Raw genomic sequence first — 21,196 nt, 5'->3', positions numbered from 1 at the left:
TTTGGGAGTTGGTTAAAAGTTTGGTAGCACATCATAGGCTGGAAAACCTGTACTGAACTGAAATGTTCTATGCTTCTGTTAGTGACAAGAGGGGTGCATGTGGTGCAATGAGGTAATTATATGCTAATTAGTGGTGCAGAATAGCATAAGGCGACAATGCTGATAACTGAAGCACCAGTAATGGTATGAAAAAGAACAGTAGTGAAAAGGCGAGGAGGGGTGTAAAGAAACGAGCGAATCACGCAAGTAGGACGGTGAAGCCGGGTGCCACCGTGGTGTAAGGAGGCAGCGATAACGACAGTGAAAACTGCAGGGATGTAGACGTTGCAGATTTTGACAAGGGGTACAGCAATTTTGGAAGGATATAGCGAGTGCTCGCCTAGGAATTAATGACGGGAATAAGTCAGGAGCCTGTGACTGTTACAGGGGTGGTTGTGCGGTGTAGCTCTGGTATCAACAGGCAATAATGACGGGAGGAGCTGCAGTGCTGGAAGGGGTTAGTGATGGTGATTGCGGATGGAACATGAGTGTGAGAGTGTGTGGCGATAAGATGATGGACTAGTGGAGAACGGAGGTTTTAAAGGTGTAAGGGTGATGCACTGTTGCAACGATGGCTATAGGGAGTGTATCAGTGATGTAAGGGGGCAGTGGTGTGGGAGAAGACGGCAGGGGCAGCCCTGGCCCCGCACTGCCTCTGCGCACTGCGGGCTGACGCATCTCCCGAGCGCACGCCGCAGCAGACAGCAGGCAGGAGCGGGTCGCCGCGAAGGTAAGCAAGCAGCTCGGCGGCGGGGACCAACCCGATCCGTCAGCCACAGGGCAGAACAAAAAGCAAGCCCATGCAAACGGGACAAAATATTTCGATGTAAGCGAGCATCACTCAGCGGCGTTGGAGGCATTAACCCGGGGAAGGTGAGCTTGGAAAGGGATCTGTCCCGATGCTTACTCTGGGACCGATAACAAATTCCCTCGATTGGGTGGAGGCTGAGGATGTTGTGTTAACTTACACCGTTACATTTCCCGATTTTCCTGTTAGCCGTGGAACTCTGCAGTTAATTCGCTCAATCGGTAACAATCTCTGCAAATTTCGGATCGATATTTGTTCATTTGTGGCTCAGGCTGAAAGGGGTAGTCGGCTGCGGTGAGCCTGGCACAAAACCTCTCGTCTTCGTGCCGTGCGCGGCCAGATAATGGCCAACACAAAAGGCGGCTTTGTATGTGACCTGCCCCTTGTACATCAATTCCTCTCTTTTATTATCCCGTTTATTCCAGATTGTCGGTTCCAAGGAGTTCCTAGGCGACGTCATCGAATGAAAATTCCACAGGAGGCTGATGACAAAATGAACGCAGATACAGAAGGTAGTTGACAACGCCAGCCTTTGGCTGCTGTGGTTCTTTACGGCATTACGTCCGAATTTCCCCCGGGTTGTCTGTGAGGGCAATCGGGAACTGTCCGTACCGCAACGGAAAATTCCGGGAGAAGCGCCGGTAACATGCAACCCCTGTGTGGAAATGGATTCTTCCACCTGGGCACCCTTGTCAGAATCAGTGATGCGAAAATAACATGTAAATTTTCAGCACTGTCTCACACACCTGTGGTATTGGGGCGGTGGGAGAGGCATTGATCTTGGTGGGTCGGGTGATAAAAGTGCTCGGGTTTGGGTAACTAGTGGTAGAAGGAGGGTTTATTAATTGTCCCCTTCTATCTCATAAAACCAATTCGCCAAGACTGAAGCTTTCACATACTGGTTGGTGCTGGATTCCAAAAGGGGGAATTTCTAAATGCCTAGGAGATGACTTTTTAGAGCAGCTCCTCATTAAACCCACTGGGGGATCAGCTATTCTGGATCGGGTGTTGTGCAATGAACCAGAATTAATTAGAGAGCTGAAGGTAAAAGAACCCTGAGGGGCAAGCGAACATAATATGATCGAATTCACCTTGAACTTTGAGAAGGAGAAGCTAAAGTCAGATTACAGTGGAGTAAAGGGAATTACAGAGACACCAGAGAGGAGTTGGCCAGAATTGATTGGAAAGGACACAGGCAAGGATGATGGTAGAGCAGCAATGCCTGGAAGTACTGGAAGCAATTCGGAAAGCACAGGATATATACATCCCAAAGAGAAAGAAGTACTCTAAAGGCAAGATGGCACAACTGTGGCTTTCAAGTCAGAGCTAACATAAAAGCCAAAGAAATGGCAAATAATAGAGCACAAATTAGTAGAAAGTTAGAGGTTTGGAAAGCTTTTAAAAACCAACAGAAGACGACTTTAAGAATGTAAAGAAAGTAAGCTAGCTAATAATATTAAAGAGGATACCAAAAGTTCCTTCAGATAGATAAAGTGTAAAAGAGAGGCAAGAGTGGATATCGGACTGCAGGAAAACAATGCTGGAGAGGTAGTAATCAGGGACAAGGAAATGGAGAAGGAACTGAATAAGTATTTTGCATGCCTTCACTGTGGAAGACATCAGCAGTATGATGGAAGTTCCAGGTGTCAGGGGTCATGAAATGTGTGAAGTTACCATTACTAGAGAGCAGGCTGTTGGGGAAACTGAGAGGTCTGAAGGTAGATAAGTCACCTGGACCAGATGGTGTACACCCCAGGGTTCTGAAAGAGGTGGCCAGTTGTCTGATCTCAGTGGTTGGGAAGATGTTGGAGTCGATTACTAAGGTGAACACTCAGGGTACTTGGAGTCACATAGTAAAACTGGCCGTAGTCAGCATGGTTTCTTCAAGGAAACTCTTGCCTGACAAATCTGTTGAAATTCTTTGAAGAAATAACAAGCAGCACAGACAAAGGAGAATTGGTTGATGATGTGTACTTGGATTTTCAGAAGGACTTTGACAAGGTGCCACACATGAGGCTGCTTAACAAGCTATGAACCTATGGTATTAAGGATGGATTCTAGCATGGATAAAGCGGTGGCTGATTGCAGGAGACAAGGGGTGGGAATAAAGGGAGCCTTTTCTGGTTGGCTGCTGGTGACTAGTGCTGTTCCACTGTGCAGAACTGATTCTTTTTCAGTTGTCTTTCAGTGATTCAGATGATGAAATCGATGGCTTTGTGGCCAAGTTTGCAGACAGCATGAAGATAGGTGGAAGGGAAGGGAAGTAGAGAGGCCAGAGAAGGACTTAGACAGATTAGGAGAATGGGCAAAGAAGCGGCAGATGGAACCGTGTTAGGAAGTGTATGGTCATGCACCTTGGTAGAAGAACTAAAAGATTTGGCAATTTTCTAAATGGAGAGAAAATACAAAAATCTGAGATGCAAAGGGACTTGGGAGTCCTTGTACAGGATTCCCTGAAGGTTAATTTGCAGGTTGAGTCTGTGGTGAGGAAGACAAATGCAACGTTAGCATTCATTTCAAGAGGACTAGAATGTAAAAGTAAGGGTGCAATGTTGAGTCTATAAAGCCCTGGTATGTGTCACTTGGGGTATTGTGAGCAATTTTGTGCCCCTTATCTTAGAAATGATGTACTGAGACTGGAGAGGGTTCAAAGGACTTTCATGAAAATAATTCCAAGTTTAAATGGCTTGTCATATGAAGAGCTTTTGAAGGCTCTGAGCCTGTGTTCACTAGAATTTAGAGGAATGAGGGATGATCTAATTGAAAACTGTTGAATGGTGAAAGGCCTTGATAGAGTGGATGTGGAGAGGGTGTTCCCTCTGGTTGGAGAGTCTAAGACCAGAGGACACAGCCTCAGAATAGAGGGGTGTTCCTTTAAAAATGGAGATGAGGGGGAACTGCTTTAGCCAGAGAGCAGTGTGTCTGTGGAATTTGTTGCCACAGGTAGCTATGTAGGCCAAATCTCTATGTATGTTTAAGGCAGAGGTTGATAGGTTTTTGATTGGTCAGGGTGTGAAGGGATATGGGGAAAAGGCAGGAGGTTGGAGCTGAGAGCCATGATGAAATGGCGGAGCAGGCTCAATGGACCAAACCACCTAATTCTGCTCCTTTATCTTATGGTCTTAAAATCCTTGAGTTCTGTTCCATACTCCAGGCCGAATGAATATTTCAGAATTGAGTTTTTTTTCAGGCAGGGCAATTAACGTTATAGATACAGGGTAGACAAATGAAAGTTGGGTAGGCAGCAGCAATGATTTAATTGTATGGCAGTACTGGCTCAAGGAGATGAAGGCACAACACCTGCCTCTATATTAATATGAGTGACAATGAAAAGATGCTTAATGTATTCTGGTAACATGTTTATGGAGAATCTGGTTGGAACTAACAAAATACATATGGTATGTGTAGCAGGTTGTTGAGGTAGATTGGATGAAATGTGGAATGCATTGTAATAGCAAACATGTTGGCATGAAGGGTGGGATAATCGGGTCCCATAATTGATGCGGAATGTGGTGATGTATGTAGCTTTCACAAAATGTTCAACAAACAAAATCAGAAATAGTCAGTGCTGCCAAAAACAGAATGGCCTTCAAAAGGACAATCTGTTTGTGATGGTGGGCAAAAAACTGGCAGATACTTCATTTTAAGTATGTAATCAAAATATAAAGTAGGGATTATAAGAAAGTTAGTTGCATGTTACTGATGTTACTTGTTCAGTTTTCAGGAAGTGCACATCGCAGGCATTTGTTGTCCATCCCTGACTGTCCTGAGACAGTGGCACTGAGCCACTGTGGTGCCGCAGCTGAAGGGTCTCACACGTTGCTGTCACTGCAGGCGTTCCAGGGTTCGGGGTCAGCGGTAACGAAGGAATGGCATTTCATTACAGAGTTGGGAAGGTGTGTGACTTGAGCTGAAGATGTGATATTTGGAGGGGAGCTTGCAGGAGGTGGGGTTCCCATTTGCCTGCCATGCTAGAGGTCATGGGTTAGCAAGGTGCTGCAGGGGCAGCCTAGGTAAGAGAATGGAGTGCCTTTTGTAGATGCACACAACGTGGCCACAGTCTGATTCTGATGGAGTGGATGTTTAGGAATGTCAATCAAGTGGACTGCTTTGTCCTGGATAGTTTTGGAGATTTCTGAGGGTTTTTGGAACTGTTGGCATCCAGATGGTGAAAAATATTGTAAATTTTATGATTAGTGGTTACATACAGCTCATAGCTGACAGAATATTCAAACAAGTACCAGCTCATTAGCAGTCATAAAACATATGAATAAATTTCTGAAATACTGAAGAAAACACAATTGATTAAGGGATAACAATGAGGTGAGCTTTATATTGGAACATCACAATTGAGCACATCAATTGGAACTAAAGGGGATGGAGTTAGTGATTCAGATTTATTTAACACGTGTACATTGAAACCAACACACTTAAGGATATGCTGCAGCAGCCCACGAGTATTGTCACACATTCCAGCACCACCGTAGCATGTCCACAATATTCAGCAGAACAACACAAACCGCAGATGCAGCGACAACAACAGAACAAAACAGCCCCCTTTTCCAGCCTTCCACCAACTTCCTCCCTCTCGTGGTTCATGGTTGCCAAATTAGTTGGAATTTTTTGAGGTTTCAACTAGTAAAGTAAGTTAGATGCATTTGGATTTTCAGAAGGCTTTCAATAAAATTATTAATTGAAGTTAGAGAACGTGGCGTTGAGAATAACGTGCTGATGTAAATTGAGGGTTGGGCAGGAGCCAGGAAACTGAAAGAAGGAATGGAAGACTAATTTTTGAGTGGGGAGTTCGTGATTAGAGGATTACCACAGGAATCAGGTTGGTGGTTCACCTGTGAATCTAAGTCAGTGATTTTGTTGAGGGGATCAAGTGTAATTGATCCAGATTCACTGGTAATTCAGAGCCATGGGGTAGTGGAGCTGTGAGGGAATTGCACAGAAACTATAAGGGGATGAAGTAAATGAGGAAGGTCAGGATGGATGAAATAAAATGATGCCCTAGCCAATGGGATACAAGCAGAAAATGTGAATATTCTGTGGTTTGGTTCCTCAATGTAGAGGAGACCTCATTGTGAACACTAGACTTAGAGATGTCTAAGCTGCTTCACTTGGGAAGACTGTTAAGGTTCATGGATGGTAGGGAGGGAGGAGTTAAAGGGCAGGTAATGTGCCTCCTGTAACTGCATGGGGAAAGTGCTGTCGGATGAGGAGTTAAAGGGCAGGTAATGTGCCTCCTGTAACTGCATGGGGAAAGTGCTGTCGGATGAGGAGCGATCAGTTCCACAGAGTCGTGAAGGGAATGATTATGTTGAAATTCTGAGGGGGCAGAGGAGGCATGTCTGGTGGTGGGATCTTGTTGGAATTGAGGAAAATTGTGAAGGATGATCTGAATGAAGAGGCTAGTGGGGTGGAAGGTAAGGAGCAACGGAACTCTTTCATTGATCTGTCCATTGTGGGTAGAGGCGCAAGAAATAGATGATATGTAGTGAAGGCCTCTGTTCAACATGGCCGAGGGCAAGCCTCGATGTAGTGAGGAGGAGGAAGACATTTCAAAGACACCTGTGTGGCAAGTTTCATCATGAGAGCAAATATGGTGAAGGAGGAAGAACTTGGAGAATGCAGTGGAGTCCTTGCAGGAGACAATAGGCATCTGTTAGTCTCGTGAGACCATGGATTTGCGCCTTGGAAGGTTTCCAGGGTGCAGGCCTGAGCAGGGTTGTATGGGATACCGGCAGTTGCCAATGCTGCAAGTCTCCCCTCTCCATGCCACCGATGTTGTCCAAGGGAAGGGCATTAGGACCCGTACAACTTGGCACCCGTGTCGTTGCAGAGCAATGTGTGGTTAAGTGCCTTGCAGGAGACAAGTTGGGAGGAAAGATGATCACGTTTGATGTAGGAGACTATAGATTTATAAATGTTTGTGGCTTGTCTGTCCTTGAGAATAGAGGTAGAGGGACAAACACCACTCTGATTCCTGTGGTACTCTAGTCACAAACTCCCTACTCAAAATTGAGTCTCTCATTCCTTCTTTCTGTTTCCTGGCCCCTGCCCAACCCTCAATTCACATCAGTGCATTACTCTAACTTCAATTAATAATTTTATTGAAAGCCTTCTGAAAATCCAACTGCATCTTACCAGCTCTACTTGTTGAAACCTTGTTGAAGGTGAGATTTGGGGTGAAAATTGGAAGCAAAGGTAATGAAAATTTTGAATTCTGTCTGAGTCTAGGAAACGGCATTGTTGCTGATGTTAGTGGGGGATTGGATCCAAGTATCCCATCAAAAGTGCCTGTGCAAGTTCCATATCTGTACCTTTGACCTATGGAAATTAAGTAGAGTTGAATGAGAAGTTGTTGAATGTGAGGATGAATTCATCCAGACGAATAAGTATGTTGGTAGAGGAAAACTGTTTGGACCTCTGTTCAAAGAATAGGATGGGGTTGGGCGTTTACCCCAGACGCTCCTGATATGAGCAGGAGATAGAGAGGTATTGTACTCCAGTAATTGCATTTCTGCCAGAAGTTGGGTTCTGTCTTGCTGATGATTTGCAATGCTGCCTCGTTGAGTATCTTGCTTCAAAATTACGCCTCTTGAATCCTAGTCCTGGTCACTTAACATAACAGGAAAAGGAATGTTTCCAATGCTAACTTCGGAGCACTCCTTATTTCTCTCCAATCAAAAAATTAGATTGTAATCTTGTCCTCTATTCTTCAATCAGCTATGTATTCAGGTCTAATATGTTTTCTGTTTTATGAATGGCTGTTGTGCTGCTTTAAAATAACTTTTAAAACTCCATCTTTTGCATGACCACAATCAGTCATGCATGATTTGCCTCGAACAAGTCTGCATATTGATTGTCTAATGTTATTCTGCAACTGAGAACTAATTTTGTTTTAGTCACAGGTCAGAAGTAGCTCTCCCATAACTGATTTACTGGACTGCTTATTACCATTTATCCTCCTCTTTTTCTCCGGAGTACAGTACTCCAGATTTATTCTAAGTTATCCCACAAGTTATTCTAAAACCTAATCCTCCACCTTGTCTGCATGGATTATTATAGAGTACTGGTGATGCAGATGCAATATAGTCGAGCACCTCCACTCCGTCCGTCACAATAGACAGGACCTCCTGGTTGCCACCCACTTCAACTCTGCCTCTCATTCCCATCTAGATATGTTCATACATGGCCTCCTTTACTGCCACGATGAGGCCAAACTCAGGTTGGAGGAGCAACACCTCATATACTGTCTGGGTAGCCTCCAGCCTGGTGGTATGAACATTGAATTCTCCAATTTCTGGTAATTCCGTCCCCCTCCCCCTTCCCCTATCTCAGGTTCCTCTCAGCCTCTCTCCCCTTTCAACTTTCTGCTTCTTTATCTCTACAGTTCTTTCATGCTTATCCCCTCCCCCTCCCCCCTTTATCTCTCCTCTGATTGGTTTTCCACCTGGCGCCTCTAGGCCCTACCCCCTCCCCTATCTCTATTACTGGGCTTCGGCCCTCTCTTCCCCCCCCATTCCTGATGAAGGGTCTCGGCCTGAAACGTTGGCTACTCTTTTCTCACGGATGCTGCCTGACCTGCTGAGTTCTTCCAGCATTGTGTACGTATTCTGCAATATAGTCTTCACTTCAACGCGCTTTGCATTTTATTCTTACTTTCATGTAGTTTTATATTTTTAATCATTGAGTTAAATTAGCAAATCATAATGTTGATGAATATAATGATAGAGTTGATTGGATTGTAGAAGCATAGACTGAGGGGATGGGGAATGCAAGACAGACATTACTAATGGAGGGTGTAATTATTATGTAGCAGATTTACATAGACTTTATTGATGTCAACATGTGAATTTAAGATTTTAGAACAGCTAATGAAGCACAAAGAGATGGATTCATTACTTTGCTTGACTGGCTGATAGCTATTTGAGTTGCTGAAATTGTTAACAGCAGCTTTATACTGAAAAGGGCTTCTAATTAAAACAGATACATATATTTGTCTGTAGGACTTGTACTAGACTGGATAAATCCGTAACTGAAGCTTTTTCTCTTCGTTTTGACCCTCCGTCCACACTGAAACGGCGTTTTCCTCCCCAGAAAACGGAGCTTTTCTAAAACGCTCTCCAGAGCGTGTAAATCTGAAAACGCCGGCTGGCTGGTGTTGTGCGTACGGGGTAACCGGAGCTTTTTAAAAACGTTGTCATGACGTGCCGGAAGAGATGGTGGTGGCAGCGCGGCATTTCATTGTTTTCTTGAACTAAGGGGAGGAAACGGAAATAGTATACCGTTTCTTCTTCGCTTGTTTTCTGTAGCTGTGTCCTGCGCATGTGCCCAGTAGGAGGAGCTTCACCCAAAATACCTGTTTTAATGTGGACAGAGGTATTTTCAGCAATGCCTGGTGTGGATGCCTATCATTTTTTCGTGACACTGGGGTTTTTAAATGTACCCTTGATCTCTTGTTGAGTGAATGCTGATAAGAATAATGCACTGTGATTTCAGTGGTTTTAGCCTCATGTCTTGCTGTAGTAAGGGATGAGGTATGAATGGGAAGGGGAACTGCTGTTGGGATGGAATTAAGAACTGTTATAGCGACACTTGCAAATTGCTGTCACATGCAAATCTCCAATACTTAATCCTTCATATGTTTAGCTTATGGGAAGAGGAAATGTTGCACTGATATTAACAAAAAGATAATTTGATGACCTATCTGTTGGAATTCTTAGAGTAATAAACAAATGAATTCCATTCATCTGCTTCAAGACTCATAAACAGATAGAAGTTGTAGTGTCTGGTAACACAAACTGATAGAAGTTGTAGTGTTCGGTAACATAAACTGATAGAAGTTGTAGTGTCCGGTAACACAAACTGATAGAAGTTGTAGTGTCCGGTAACACAAACTGATAGAAGTTGTAGTGTCCGGTAACACAAACTGATAGAAGTTGTAGTGTCTGGTAACATAAACTGATTGAAGTTGTAGTGTCCGGTAACACAAACTGATAGAAGTTGTAGTGTCCGGTAACACAAACTGATAGAAGTTGTAGTGTCCGGTAACACAAACTGATAGAAGTTGTAGTGTCTGGTAACATAAACTGATAGAAGTTGTAACATGAAAGGAATCCTATGGATTAGAAAATGATTTTACTAATCTCAAATCAATGTTTTAGGTTCACTCATTAATTTCATTCCATAGCATCTTCCCACACATACTGTACCTTGTCCTTTACTATGAGAGGGACGAAGACACTCCTGTATAATTGCTACTTGGCAAATTATATTAACTGATCTTGATGTGGTGGCTTCTGCACAGGGAAATCAAATGGAGATGCAATTGTTTGCTATAGAAGTCCATGCAGCTTACAAATATGACCTTCAGTGTTTGATCACTTCTTATTTTTCTTCTCTATGCCACTCCTTTTGTCCTCTTCCATGATTTTTAAAAATAACCATTCAGTGGAAACTCATGGAATACTGGATCATGTTTTGATTTAGACATTTAACAACATTCTGCACAGTGTCTCAAATTCCACTTTCCAATCCATTTGTGGAGATGGCAGGTGTTAGCATCTTCTCTAATTGTAATCTTTTCATTTTTTTCTTGTCCAACCATTATCCCGTTTTATCTTGCACCTCATTACTTTTTGTTGTTTAGCATTTTTTCCTTTCCACCCCTTTGCGGATTTCATTTCTTTGTTCTTTTCTCTCCACCTCTTTCCACCACCCACCTGCCCCAATTTCCCTGCTTCTGTACTTATGACTTATCAGATTTTGAACTAATGCTATTTCTGAGGAATCTTCATTGGAATGAAGAGCTAACTATGTTTTGTCCCAGCACGAGTCCTGGACTGTTGAATGTTTTGGATACTTACTCTTATTATATCCTGCAGAAAATCGGTACAATATTTACGGCAAGATTGCTGAAGGTCTATTACATTTCAAAATTGTGTTGCATCAATAACTTTGAAATTATCTACCTTGTATGCATAAGTTCAAGTCATCTCTTGGACCATACAATAACAATACCAAACTGCAGCTCCTGTACACACCTATAGATTTCCGTACAGTCTGGAAAAAAGTTCACTAATCTCTGTTTTCTATCTATACACATTTGGGAACATTGGTAAAGAGCTGATTCTACCATGAAGAGCATTCTAACGGGCTGCATCACTGTCTGGTGTGGAGGGGCAGGCTGGGGGATACTGCACTAGATCATAGGAAGCTGCAAGAAGTTCTAAAATTAGTCAGCTCCATCACGGGTATTAGCCTTCGTAGTATCGGAGACATCCTCAGGGAGTGGTGCCTTAGAAAGGCAGCATCCGTTATTAAGGACTCTCATCACCCAGGACTTGCCCTCTTCTCATTGTTACTGTCAGGAAGGAGGTACAGAAGCCTGAAGGCACACACTCAGCGATTCAGGAGCAACTTTTTCCCCTCTTCCATCCAATTTCTAAATGGACATTGAACCCATGAATACGACCTCCACTTTTTTTTTGGTTTTTGCTCTATTTTTATTTTAACTATTTTACATATATACTTACTGCAATTTATTTATTTTTCTATATTTATCATATATTACATTGTACTGCTGCCAGTGTTAATAAATTTCATGACATATGCCAGTGATATTAAACCTGATTCTGATTTATTCATCTAAGGCTGTTAGTGCAGTTATTTCAGTATTTATGGAGCTAGTTGTTTCTAATCCACAAGTTTGTTTCGTTAGCAAGATTCATGTAGTTATTTGCTAAAACACCTTTAGAAGGTTCATATAAACAACATAAACCCCACTTGTATTTCAACAAAGAACTCAATCAGGTTAGTCGAACCCAAGTTGTCTTTCACAAAACAGTGTCTGTTTCCTGTATTATCCCTATTTTCCCAAGTTGATTTTGTTTTGAATTAGTGTCTTTGAAGTTCTTGCACACTGACTCTATATGATTGGGCCTCAGTTTTTTTTTCAATAGGTCAATAAGTTTCAATAGGTAGATTTAATGTCAGAGAAATGTATACAATATACACCCTGAAATTCTTTTTCTTTTGACGCCATTCACATTTTTTCATGAATGGAAAGAACCCTTTTAGCCCACAGACCCCATGTCGTTTTACTATTTCTCTCGGAACAATTCTATGTTGTTACTTATTTCTCTATAACCTGTTCTCTCACGTGTCCATCACCACCACCCTGATCCTCCAACCTGTCCTTTGCCCAAACTCCCAGCTCCCCAGTGCACCAAAAATGGTCAAATAACTTACCAACCAGAAACCCTTTGGGATGTAGGGGGGAAGTGGAGCACTCTAGGGAAGCCCACGAGGTCAGACAGAGAATGTGCAGCCTTTGCACAGACAATGGAGGAGGTCCGAATCGAACACTGGTGACTGAAACTGTGCCACAGTGCTGTTTTAAAAATACATTTAGAATTAAAATCAACAAAATACTCAAAACATAACAAAACATTTCATTTCAATCAATGGAATTAAGAAAATAAGGAATTGCTTTGTATTCTCACTTCTCACAATTAGTATCCCTTCCCATTCAGGCCTCTGGACAGGTGCTAGCCAATGCTGGGAATGCACCTAAGTGGTCAGGAAATAAGGAGAAGCCAGATGGGATAAATGAGATTTATCTACAAGGAGCCAGCAATGGATTTGATGAGTGGAATGGTCGCCCATTTGCTGTAATAACTAAGAATTACTGGTCAGCCCTGGGAATTCCTCCCATGATATTTCCCATGGGCCAACAAGTCTAAAAGGGATAATAACAAAAAATGCTGCACCTGCAGGAAGTGAAACAGAGCTAATGTTTCGTGGTCTTTGAAAGAACTGGGTAGGAGTCAACCAAGTTGTGGATAAAGTAAAGACCTCAATGAGCTTCATTGCGAGAATGGCTAATCCTAAACAGGAACATTGGGCTGAAGATGAAAGTGCCTTATTGCAGTTGTGATAAATTGTAGACCGACTGTACTGCTGCAGCTTTACGTTGATGGCCTTTGATCCTGACAGATCACAGGGTGAAGAATAAGATGAGCTCCTGGTGGAGCCTGAGATGTTAGTGGATGAATGGGGATGGTGATGATGGGGGCTGGTAGCTGGAGGTCATTTCAGGGACCAGAGTGGGGATTGGTGGACTGGAACAACAGAGCAGAGGAAGAACTGAGTGTGTCAAGCAGCATCTATGAGGGCAAAAGGTAAGTCAATGTTTTGGATTGAGTCCTATGTCAGCATTGAGAGAGAAGAGGAAAGATCATTAGGACAGGTGCAATATGAAAGGAGTGGAGAGAGGCTGGTAGGTGATAGGTAGATCCATATAGTGAGAGGTTGATGGAATTGGGTGGGGTGGGATGGAGGCTTGTAGATGATAGGTGGAATATAATGAGGAGGGAATGATGGATTGATGGAAGCAGGTGAGATGACAACACCAGGGCTAAAGGTACCTCAAGCTGGAAAATTCAACATTCATTCTACTGGGTTGTAAACAACCTGAGTGGAGCATGAGATGTTATTCTCCCAGTTTGCATTTAGTCGTCTGTAACGATGGAGGAAGCCGAGGACAGACATGTCTGTATGGGAGTGGAAGGAGGGTTGAAATGAAATGCAACTGGAAGTGAAAGACGGCTCTTTCAGACAGAGCACAGGTGCTCCACAATTCAGTTACCTAGTCTACGCTTGGTTTCACTGATGTAAAGGAAGCCACATCATGAGCATTGAATGCAGTGGCCCAGGTTGGGAGAGGTGCAGGTGAACTTCTGCACCTGGGAGTGAAGGGGTGGGTGTGACATCTCCTTCAGTTACAGAAGAACATGCAGGGGATGGGGAAGGATGAGTAGACTCTAAGAGGGAGTTCCCAAAAGTAGATTGGGACTGAGGTGTGGGGGCCACCCTTGGGAGCAGTTGGGACTGAGGTGTGTGTGGGGGGCCCTTGAGAGCAGTTGGGACTGAGGTGTGTGGGGGGCCTTGGGAGCAGTTGGGACAGAGGTGTGTGTGTGTGTGTGGGGCCTCTTGGGAGCAGTTGGGACTGAGGTGTGTGGGGGCCACCCTTGGGAGCAGTTGGGACTGAGGTGTGTGTGGGGGGCCTCTTGGGAGCAGTTGGGACTGAGGTGTGTGGGGGGCCTTGGGAGCAGTTGGGACTGAGGTGTTGGGGGGCCCTTTGGGAGCAGTTGGGACTGAGGTGTGGGGGGCCCTTGGGAGCAGTTGGGACTGAGGTGTGTGGGGGGCCCCTTGGGAGCAGTTGGGACTGAGGTGTGTGGGGGGGGGCTTGGGAGCAGTTGGGACTGAGGTGTGTGGGGGGGCCCTTGGGAGCAGTTGGGACTGAGGTGTGTGGGGGGCCCCTTGGGAGCAGTTGGGACTGAGGTGTGTGGGGGGGGGCCCTTGGGAGCAGTTGGGACTGAGGTGTGTGGGGGGCCCCTTGGGAGCAGTTGGGACTGAGGTGTGTGGGGGCCCCTTGGGAGCAGTTGGGACTGAGGTGTGTGGGGGGGGCCCTTGGGAGCAGTTGGGACTGAGGTGTGTGGGGGGCCCCTTGGGAGCAGTTGGGACAGGTGTGTTGGGGGCCCTTGGGAGCAGTTGGGACTGAGGTGTGTGGGGGGCCCTTGGGAGCAGTTGGGACTGAGGTGTGGGGGGGCCCTTGGGAGCAGTTGGGACTGAGGTGTGTGGGGGCCCCTTGGGAGCAGTTGGGACTGAGGTGTGTGGGGGGGCCCTTGGGAGCAGTTGGGACTGAGGTGTGTGGGGGGGCCCCTTGGGAGCAGTTGGGACTGAGGTGTGTGGGGGGGCCCCTTGGGAGCAGTTGGGACAGGTGCGTGGGGGGCCCTTGGGAGCAGTTGGGACTGAGGTGTGTGGGGGGCCCTTGGGAGCAGTTGGGACTGAGGTGTGGGGGCCACCCTTGGGAGCAGTTGGGACTGAGGTGTGTGTGGGGGGCCTCTTGGGAGCAGTTGGGACTGAGGTGTGTGGAGGGGCCTTGGGAGCAGTTGGGACTGAGGTGTTGGGGGGCCCCTTGGGAGCAGTTGGGACTGAGGTGTGGGGGGGCCCTTGGGAGCAGTTGGGACTGAGGTGTGTGGGGGGCCCCTTGGGAGCAGTTGGGACTGAGGTGTGTGGGGGGCCCCTTGGGAGCAGTTGGGACTGAGGTGTGTGGGGGGGGCTTGGGAGCAGTTGGGACTGAGGTGTGTGGGGGGGCCCTTGGGAGCAGTTGGGACTGAGGTGTGTGGGGGGCCCCTTGAGAGCAGTTGGGACTGAGGTGTGTGGGGGGGCCCTTGGGAGCAGTTGGGACTGAGGTGTGTGGGGGGCCCCTTGGGAGCAGTTGGGACTGAGGTGTGGGGGGGCCCTTGGGAGCAGTTGGGACTGAGGTGTGTGGGGGCCCCTTGGGAGCAGTTGGGACTGAGGTGTGTGGGGGGGCCCTTGGGAGCAGTTGGGACTGAGGTGTGTGGGGGGCCCCTTGGGAGCAGTTGGGACGGGTGCGTGGGGGGGCCCTTGGGAGCAGTTGGGACTGAGGTGTGTGGGGGGGCCCTTGGGAGCAGTTGGGACTGAGGTGTGTGGGGGGCCCCTTGGGAACAGTTGGGACTAAGGTGTGGGGGGGGCCCTTGGGAGCAGTTGGGACTGAGGTGTGTGGGGGCCCCTTGGGAGCAGTTGGGACTGAGGTGTGTGGGGGGGCCCCTTGGGAGCAGTTGGGACTGAGGTGTGTGGGGGGCCCTTGGGAGCAGTTGGGACTGAGGTGTGGGGGCCTCCCTTGGGAGCAGTTGGGACTGAGGTGTGTGGGGGGGCCCTTGGGAGCAGTTGGGACTGAAGTGTGTGTGGGGCCCCTTGGGAGCAGTTGGGACTGAGGTGTGTGGGGGGCCCCTTGGGAGCAGTTGGGACTGAGGTGTGTGGGGGGCCCCTTGGGAGCAGTTGGGACTGAGGTGTGTGGGGGGCCCTTGGGAGCAGTTGGGACTGAGGTGTGTGTGGGGGCCCTTGGGAGCAGTTGGGACGGAGGTGTGGGGGGGCCCTTGGGAGCAGTGGTTTGCATTGCATTGGAATCTGAGGAGTATTGGGTGTCGGGGTATTTGGGATCTTGCTTTGGGGAATCCTAAATGTCTAGTTAAATTTACTGGGAGATGCAAAATATCCTGAAAATATTTATTAACATACATTACTCCACAGAGAGCACACCCAGTCAGTTTCTTAGAGCATTATCTTTAGAAGGCAGATTGAGTTGGCATTTCTGGCTGAAAATTTAAAGCATGCCTTAGAACTCTAGTCTTCTACCAATGGAGCAGCAGATTTTACCGTAGCATGTCTTTTGGCAAAGCAGAAATTCTGGGGGTTCAGCTCAAATGTTATATGTGCATATTAATGTGGTTTTAATTCACGAAGTGCTGAGAGCATTGGAGAGAGAGAAGGCTTCTCTGCGTTGGGGCTTGCCGCTTGCACTGTTTCAAGCCATCTGTTTCAAACTGTTACCTGGTTTCTTATTTTCTGTCACTGTAGGAACAGATTTTGAAAATCAAGAGGAGCTGGAGGAGAAGACAAGACTAATAAATCAGGTTTTGGAGCTGCAGCACACACTCGAAGGTGATTACTCGTTGCCGCCTCAGATCAGTTTTTATCTCCCTCTGCTCCGATGCTCTCTCATTTGCTCATTGTTTCTCTACGACGGCTCCATGAAGGAGAAAGTTACCATCTTTCTCCCTCTCTGCACGTTGGTGTTTTTACCTCTGCTAACAATCATGTCTTTTCTTCTGCATTGAATATTTTTCTCTTTCTTTCAGTGTTGGCTTAATTTTGGTTTCCTTACTGATTGATAAATCGCTGCAGTTTTCTCTGTCTTTGCCTTTGTGTGCTACAGTAGCCTCGTAAGTTGGTACTTTTTCACAGACCTTTCTGTGTTGGCTCTTCATGCAGGTTTGTCTTTCTCCTTCTATTTATCTTGCTTTCTCCATTTCTCTTCATTTTCTTTCTTTAGCTTTCTTGTGCTTTTTCTACCTGTTTCTCTTTTTGTGGCTCATCTCTACACACTCCCTCTCTCTGCAATGACTTCCTCTCTCACTCTTTCTGGCTCTCCTCACTGTATGCCTGTATTATTTCCCAGTCTCTTCCAAGCACTCCACCATCTTACCCACATCTGTCACCCTCTAACTCTCAAATAACAAAAATCCTGGAATTGTTAGCAAGTCACGTAACATATTTGGAAGGAACAACAGCTGACATTCCATATCCTAGATCCTTTGTCAGAAGCTCTGTTCTGATTAAAGGTCTCAGAGCTGAGATGTTAATTTTCTCACTTTCCTCAGATGCCTGCTGAGCATTCTCATCATTTTCTACTTTTATTAAAGATTTCCAGAATCTGCAGTTTAAAAAAAAAATTTCATTTACAGTTCTGTCTATCCTCTACTTTGTTTTTCACTTTCCCATTCAGAAAAAAAAGTGTTTTCTAACTTTGCTGTAATTTGTACTTCACGGTAATTTGTCACCCTGCTCTATCCTGACCATTACATCTGGTTTACAGATCTGTCTGCCAGAGTCGATGCTGTTAAAGAAGAGAACCTGAAGCTCAAATCTGAGAACCAGGTGCTTGGTCAGTACATTGAAAACCTCATGTCAGCCTCCAGCGTCTTTCAAACCACAGAGTCGAAGAACAAGAGAAAGTAAGGAGCTCATTCCACTGATACCATCAGCTTTATATCTCGACAGGTGTAGTGGGTTAATCTGCATGTCACGTCCATCTGTCTGAAATCTCACTTTGACCTTTTCACCTTAAGATCTAGCTGATGAAATATTTTCAGGTCCCTGATCCTGTTTGCATTTTGAGATTTGGTTGATGGGATATGATTCAATTGCTTCTAATTTATGCAATGATTTACAAAACACTTCCAAACAGGAGACAAATCTGTTGGTCTCTAAAGGCCACAACTTCTTTAATGTGTTCCATGTTGGAAATTCTTTCTTAAATGTAGCAAATGAAAGCACAAGAAAAAAACTACACAGTCAACAAAAAGCCTCAGTTGAGACTGCACTTCACAATGGTCATGGCCTAGTGCGTACCGGACCTGGGGAGGAAAAGAGGAGGATAGTAGTTTACTCAAGGGAAATTAGGAAAAAAGTGAGCAGGCCACAGTCTGAAGTGAGCAACCTCCCTGCCCTTGAGCTGCTGCGGCTAATGTTCCCTCAGCCACAATCTGGTCTGTGTTTGAGCGTTAAAAAAAATTGATGTACCAAAATTAGAGACAAGATTAAAAAATGCAAGTCATGAGGGAAAGTCTATGATTAGTGCATGAGAAAAGCTCTGAGTTGTATAAGATATGCAACATTAATTAAGAAACAACAGGTACTCTGAAAATGTAATACCCCATTGTAGACATGCTATCTGATCAATGCCAGTAGCTGTTAGGTAGATACCTGAACGGGCTTGGAAGAGGTGGGTATTGGGCTGTTAGGGGATCAGAGGCAGCTTGGGGGTGGGGGAAGTGGACTTCATGGTTTTCATCATGTGCATGTGAGAGACAGATGATTAAGAGCTTGGGTCATTGCAGAGTCAGGAGATCAGAGGGTCATCAGGTCACAGGAAGATCAGGTGACGGCTTTGTAACACTGAAGTCAAATGATTAGGGGCCATGGCCATCAGCGCCTCAAGCAATTTGCTTTCTGCAGCAAGCACCATGCCACAGGCTGGTGACATCTCCTGGTGATGGAGAATGGAGGTACCTCATGTCAAAACACGATCCAGTTCCCGAGTGAGAAAGAAATAATGATAAACAGCATCAGTTCCTTGAACTCTTCAGGAAAGTGGATTCCCCGACTGAGAGGGCAGACAAGAGACTTCTACCTGCATCACTCAGTGATGGAGCAGGTATCTACCATCTGAGCACCATTCCCTGGCTGGCCAACTGTTCTATTCGCCATCCCCAGCAGCATATGCTATCCAGTGCAGTCTCGTTTCTATCTAAGTGTTCTACTGACTTGGTTACTGTATCTGCATTCAAAAGGTGAAAGGGTTAAATAGTCAGATTATTTAAATAATTCAGTTAATTTGCCATAAGTAACAAATTAATTTCAATAAAAATGTCCTTTTTTTATTTTCCAGACCAACCAAAAGCTCCAAGAAGACAGACAAATAATAGTAACATTAACTATGCTAAAGGGGATTGAGAGTTGAGACTGTCCAATGTTAGACTGTAACCCTGTTAGAACCAGTAGCTTATTGTCTTGAGTCAGCTTGGGTACCTTTTGTATTTAGTCTATTTAATTATGAAATAATAAACCCAAATGCTCATATTGATATGTGTGCCTCTCCTTTCGCACATAGGATTCTGTTTGCATCATGATTTTGTGAGCTGTTCTAACTTTATCCAGTTAATACTTTACGGCCAGACTATAGGCCAATATATTGGTTGCGAAGGATGGAGAAAAATCACAGATGCTACACTGAGCCTTCTATTTCTAAACCTTTAATTGCCATCAATTTGCTTTGTTTCTTCAATCTCAAAATTGCCAGTGTACTAACAGAAATAACAGATCTTTATAACTCTGTTTGAATGATAAAGATCTTTGGCCTATCTAAACACAGTCACATAGAATGAGTCAATATTTCTTTCTACTATCCACTCTTTCATTATTTATTTATTGTTTGTTTTGCTTTTTTTTCTCTCCATAGTTCTTTCCAGTTGCTACCCTATTCAAAGAATAGCATTCTACATAGTCCAAACCTGCTGCTATGTATTTGCTTACTGGATTTATCTTTTCAAGCTTTTTGATATAATTATTGCTTTTCTGACACAGCTTTATAGTTACCTCCTTTCAGGTCTGAAAAACCCAGGTTCCATGCAGTCTGTCCTTGTAACCCAGTCCTTTGGGGATTATATCTTGTTGCAGTATGTATCTTGTACGGGTGACAATGATAAAACCAAATCCAATTCCAACTTCTCTACAGCATTTCACTTACCTCAGTGACCACAACTGAACAGTATAATCATGGAGTATAGCTTCGCTGGATTGTATTACACCAGTGTGGCATTCAGCGAATTTAATTAAATTTGTTTTGATGTGTTCTATATGTTCTTTTATCAAGAACTGTTTTGCTGCGATCATCTACTAAGACCTTAAAATCTTCTGGCTTGTTTGATATGTTTGTTGCTATACATTTGGAACTTACCATGACATAGGCATATTTGCATTAAGAAATTGTAGACACAGTTAACACCATCTCACTGACATTAAGAACCATTCAAAAATATATATAGATAGATGAATTAGGGAACTCACTGTTATAAGACCATTGAAAAGTTCCCTAGTATGATAACATGGCTCTTATCTCACAATCTACCTCATTATGACCTTGCATCCTACTGTCAGCTTGCACTACACTTTTTCAGTCGTTGTTACACTTTATTCTGCATTCTGTTATTGTTTTTTCCTTGTACTACCTCAGTGCATTGAGTAATGAATTGATCTGTACGGACAGTACAAGACAGACTTTTCACTGTACCCCGGTACATGTGACAATAATATTCCTCTTGCAATTCCAATCTCAAAACCATGTTGTCCTACTTGCATTTTGAAATTGTAGACAAAAATAGCAAAATTTTACCAACATTGTTAACCAGTCAAGAAAATGATAGATAGGTAGATAAGTTGGAAATTATTGGAATTTTAAGTAAGACAGATTGCTGAACAAATAATACTACAGGTTTGTTAAATGACTGTGTCGTTTAAAAAAAAACACTAAAACTGAACCAGACAAGAGCATACAGGTTTAAGAGAACTTCCTAATTAAGGAGGGATATACTTGTCTTGGAGGCAGTTAAAAGAAGGTTCACTAGGTTAATTGATGGAATAATGGAGCTATTTTATGAGGATTGATTCAGACAATATTTAGCTTGGAACAATATTTATAATAATTCAGAAGAATGAAAGATTATCCATTGATGTACCAATGATTCTTATTGGGCTCAACACAGTAGGGCTGGAGTTTATTGCCCAACCATTCCCTGTTGAGAAGGTGGTTGTGTGCCACCTCAGCTTGAATCACTGCTGTCCTTCTAGGGCATATATGTCAAACTCAAGGCCTGCGGGCCAAATCCGGTCCGCGGTGGAATTATCTTTGGCCCGCGAGATAATATCTAATTACTATTAAAGCTGGCCCCAGTAATCGAAGCGCCTATGGCGTATGATATGGCTAATGCTGAGTTTATTCAGGTACCAGGTTTTCAGGGTTTTTAGTGTTTATTCGGCAGTCTTCTTCATAAGAAACGGAATTTGTAAAGTGAAACACTTTGTAGTTATAGCAGAGACTGAGACACATGAGAGCAGGCTGAAAAAACGGAGGCAACGAAAGCTGCGTTCGCACGCGTCCGACTGATCCGGCCCGCATGAAGCTGCATTTTG

At 44.6% G+C, this 21,196-nt stretch overlaps 1 protein-coding gene across 2 annotated transcripts; it reads left to right on the top strand.

Moving 5' to 3' along the window:
• The first annotated feature begins 399 nt into the window (after positions 1-399).
• Positions 400-19,087, top strand: LOC140734413 (short coiled-coil protein-like). 2 transcript variants are annotated; one of them, XM_073058324.1, is made up of 5 exons: positions 400-769; positions 1,273-1,359; positions 16,304-16,387; positions 17,322-17,506; positions 18,897-19,087. In XM_073058324.1, exons 1-4 carry the CDS (start codon positions 595-597, stop codon positions 17,462-17,464), a joined length of 489 nt encoding a protein of 162 aa, XP_072914425.1. In that variant the 5' UTR covers positions 400-594; the 3' UTR covers positions 17,465-17,506; positions 18,897-19,087. The 2 variants fall into 2 exon arrangements, with proteins under 2 accessions (XP_072914425.1, XP_072914423.1); XM_073058322.1 differs by having other exon boundaries at positions 414-769; positions 17,322-17,460.
• The last annotated feature ends 2,109 nt before the right edge of the window (positions 19,088-21,196 follow it).

This window comes from Hemitrygon akajei, chromosome 10 (assembly GCF_048418815.1).
Source record: "Hemitrygon akajei chromosome 10, sHemAka1.3, whole genome shotgun sequence".
In the NCBI taxonomy this organism is placed as follows: Eukaryota; Metazoa; Chordata; class Chondrichthyes; order Myliobatiformes; family Dasyatidae; genus Hemitrygon; species Hemitrygon akajei.
This window is presented reverse-complemented; position numbering and strand designations above follow the sequence as displayed.

What these genes read in the sequence shown, in the direction of transcription:
- LOC140734413 (XM_073058322.1), top strand. Translation starts at nt 595, where the DNA reads ATGCACTGTTGCAACGATGGCTATAGGGAGTGTATCAGTGATGTAAGG. An exon ending in AATGAACGCAGATACAGAAG is followed by an intron (nt 1,360 to 16,303) that starts GTAGTTGACAAC and finishes CTGTCACTGTAG; the next exon opens with GAACAGATTTTGAAAATCAA. An exon ending in GCTGCAGCACACACTCGAAG is followed by an intron (nt 16,388 to 17,321) that starts GTGATTACTCGT and finishes TCTGGTTTACAG; the next exon opens with ATCTGTCTGCCAGAGTCGAT.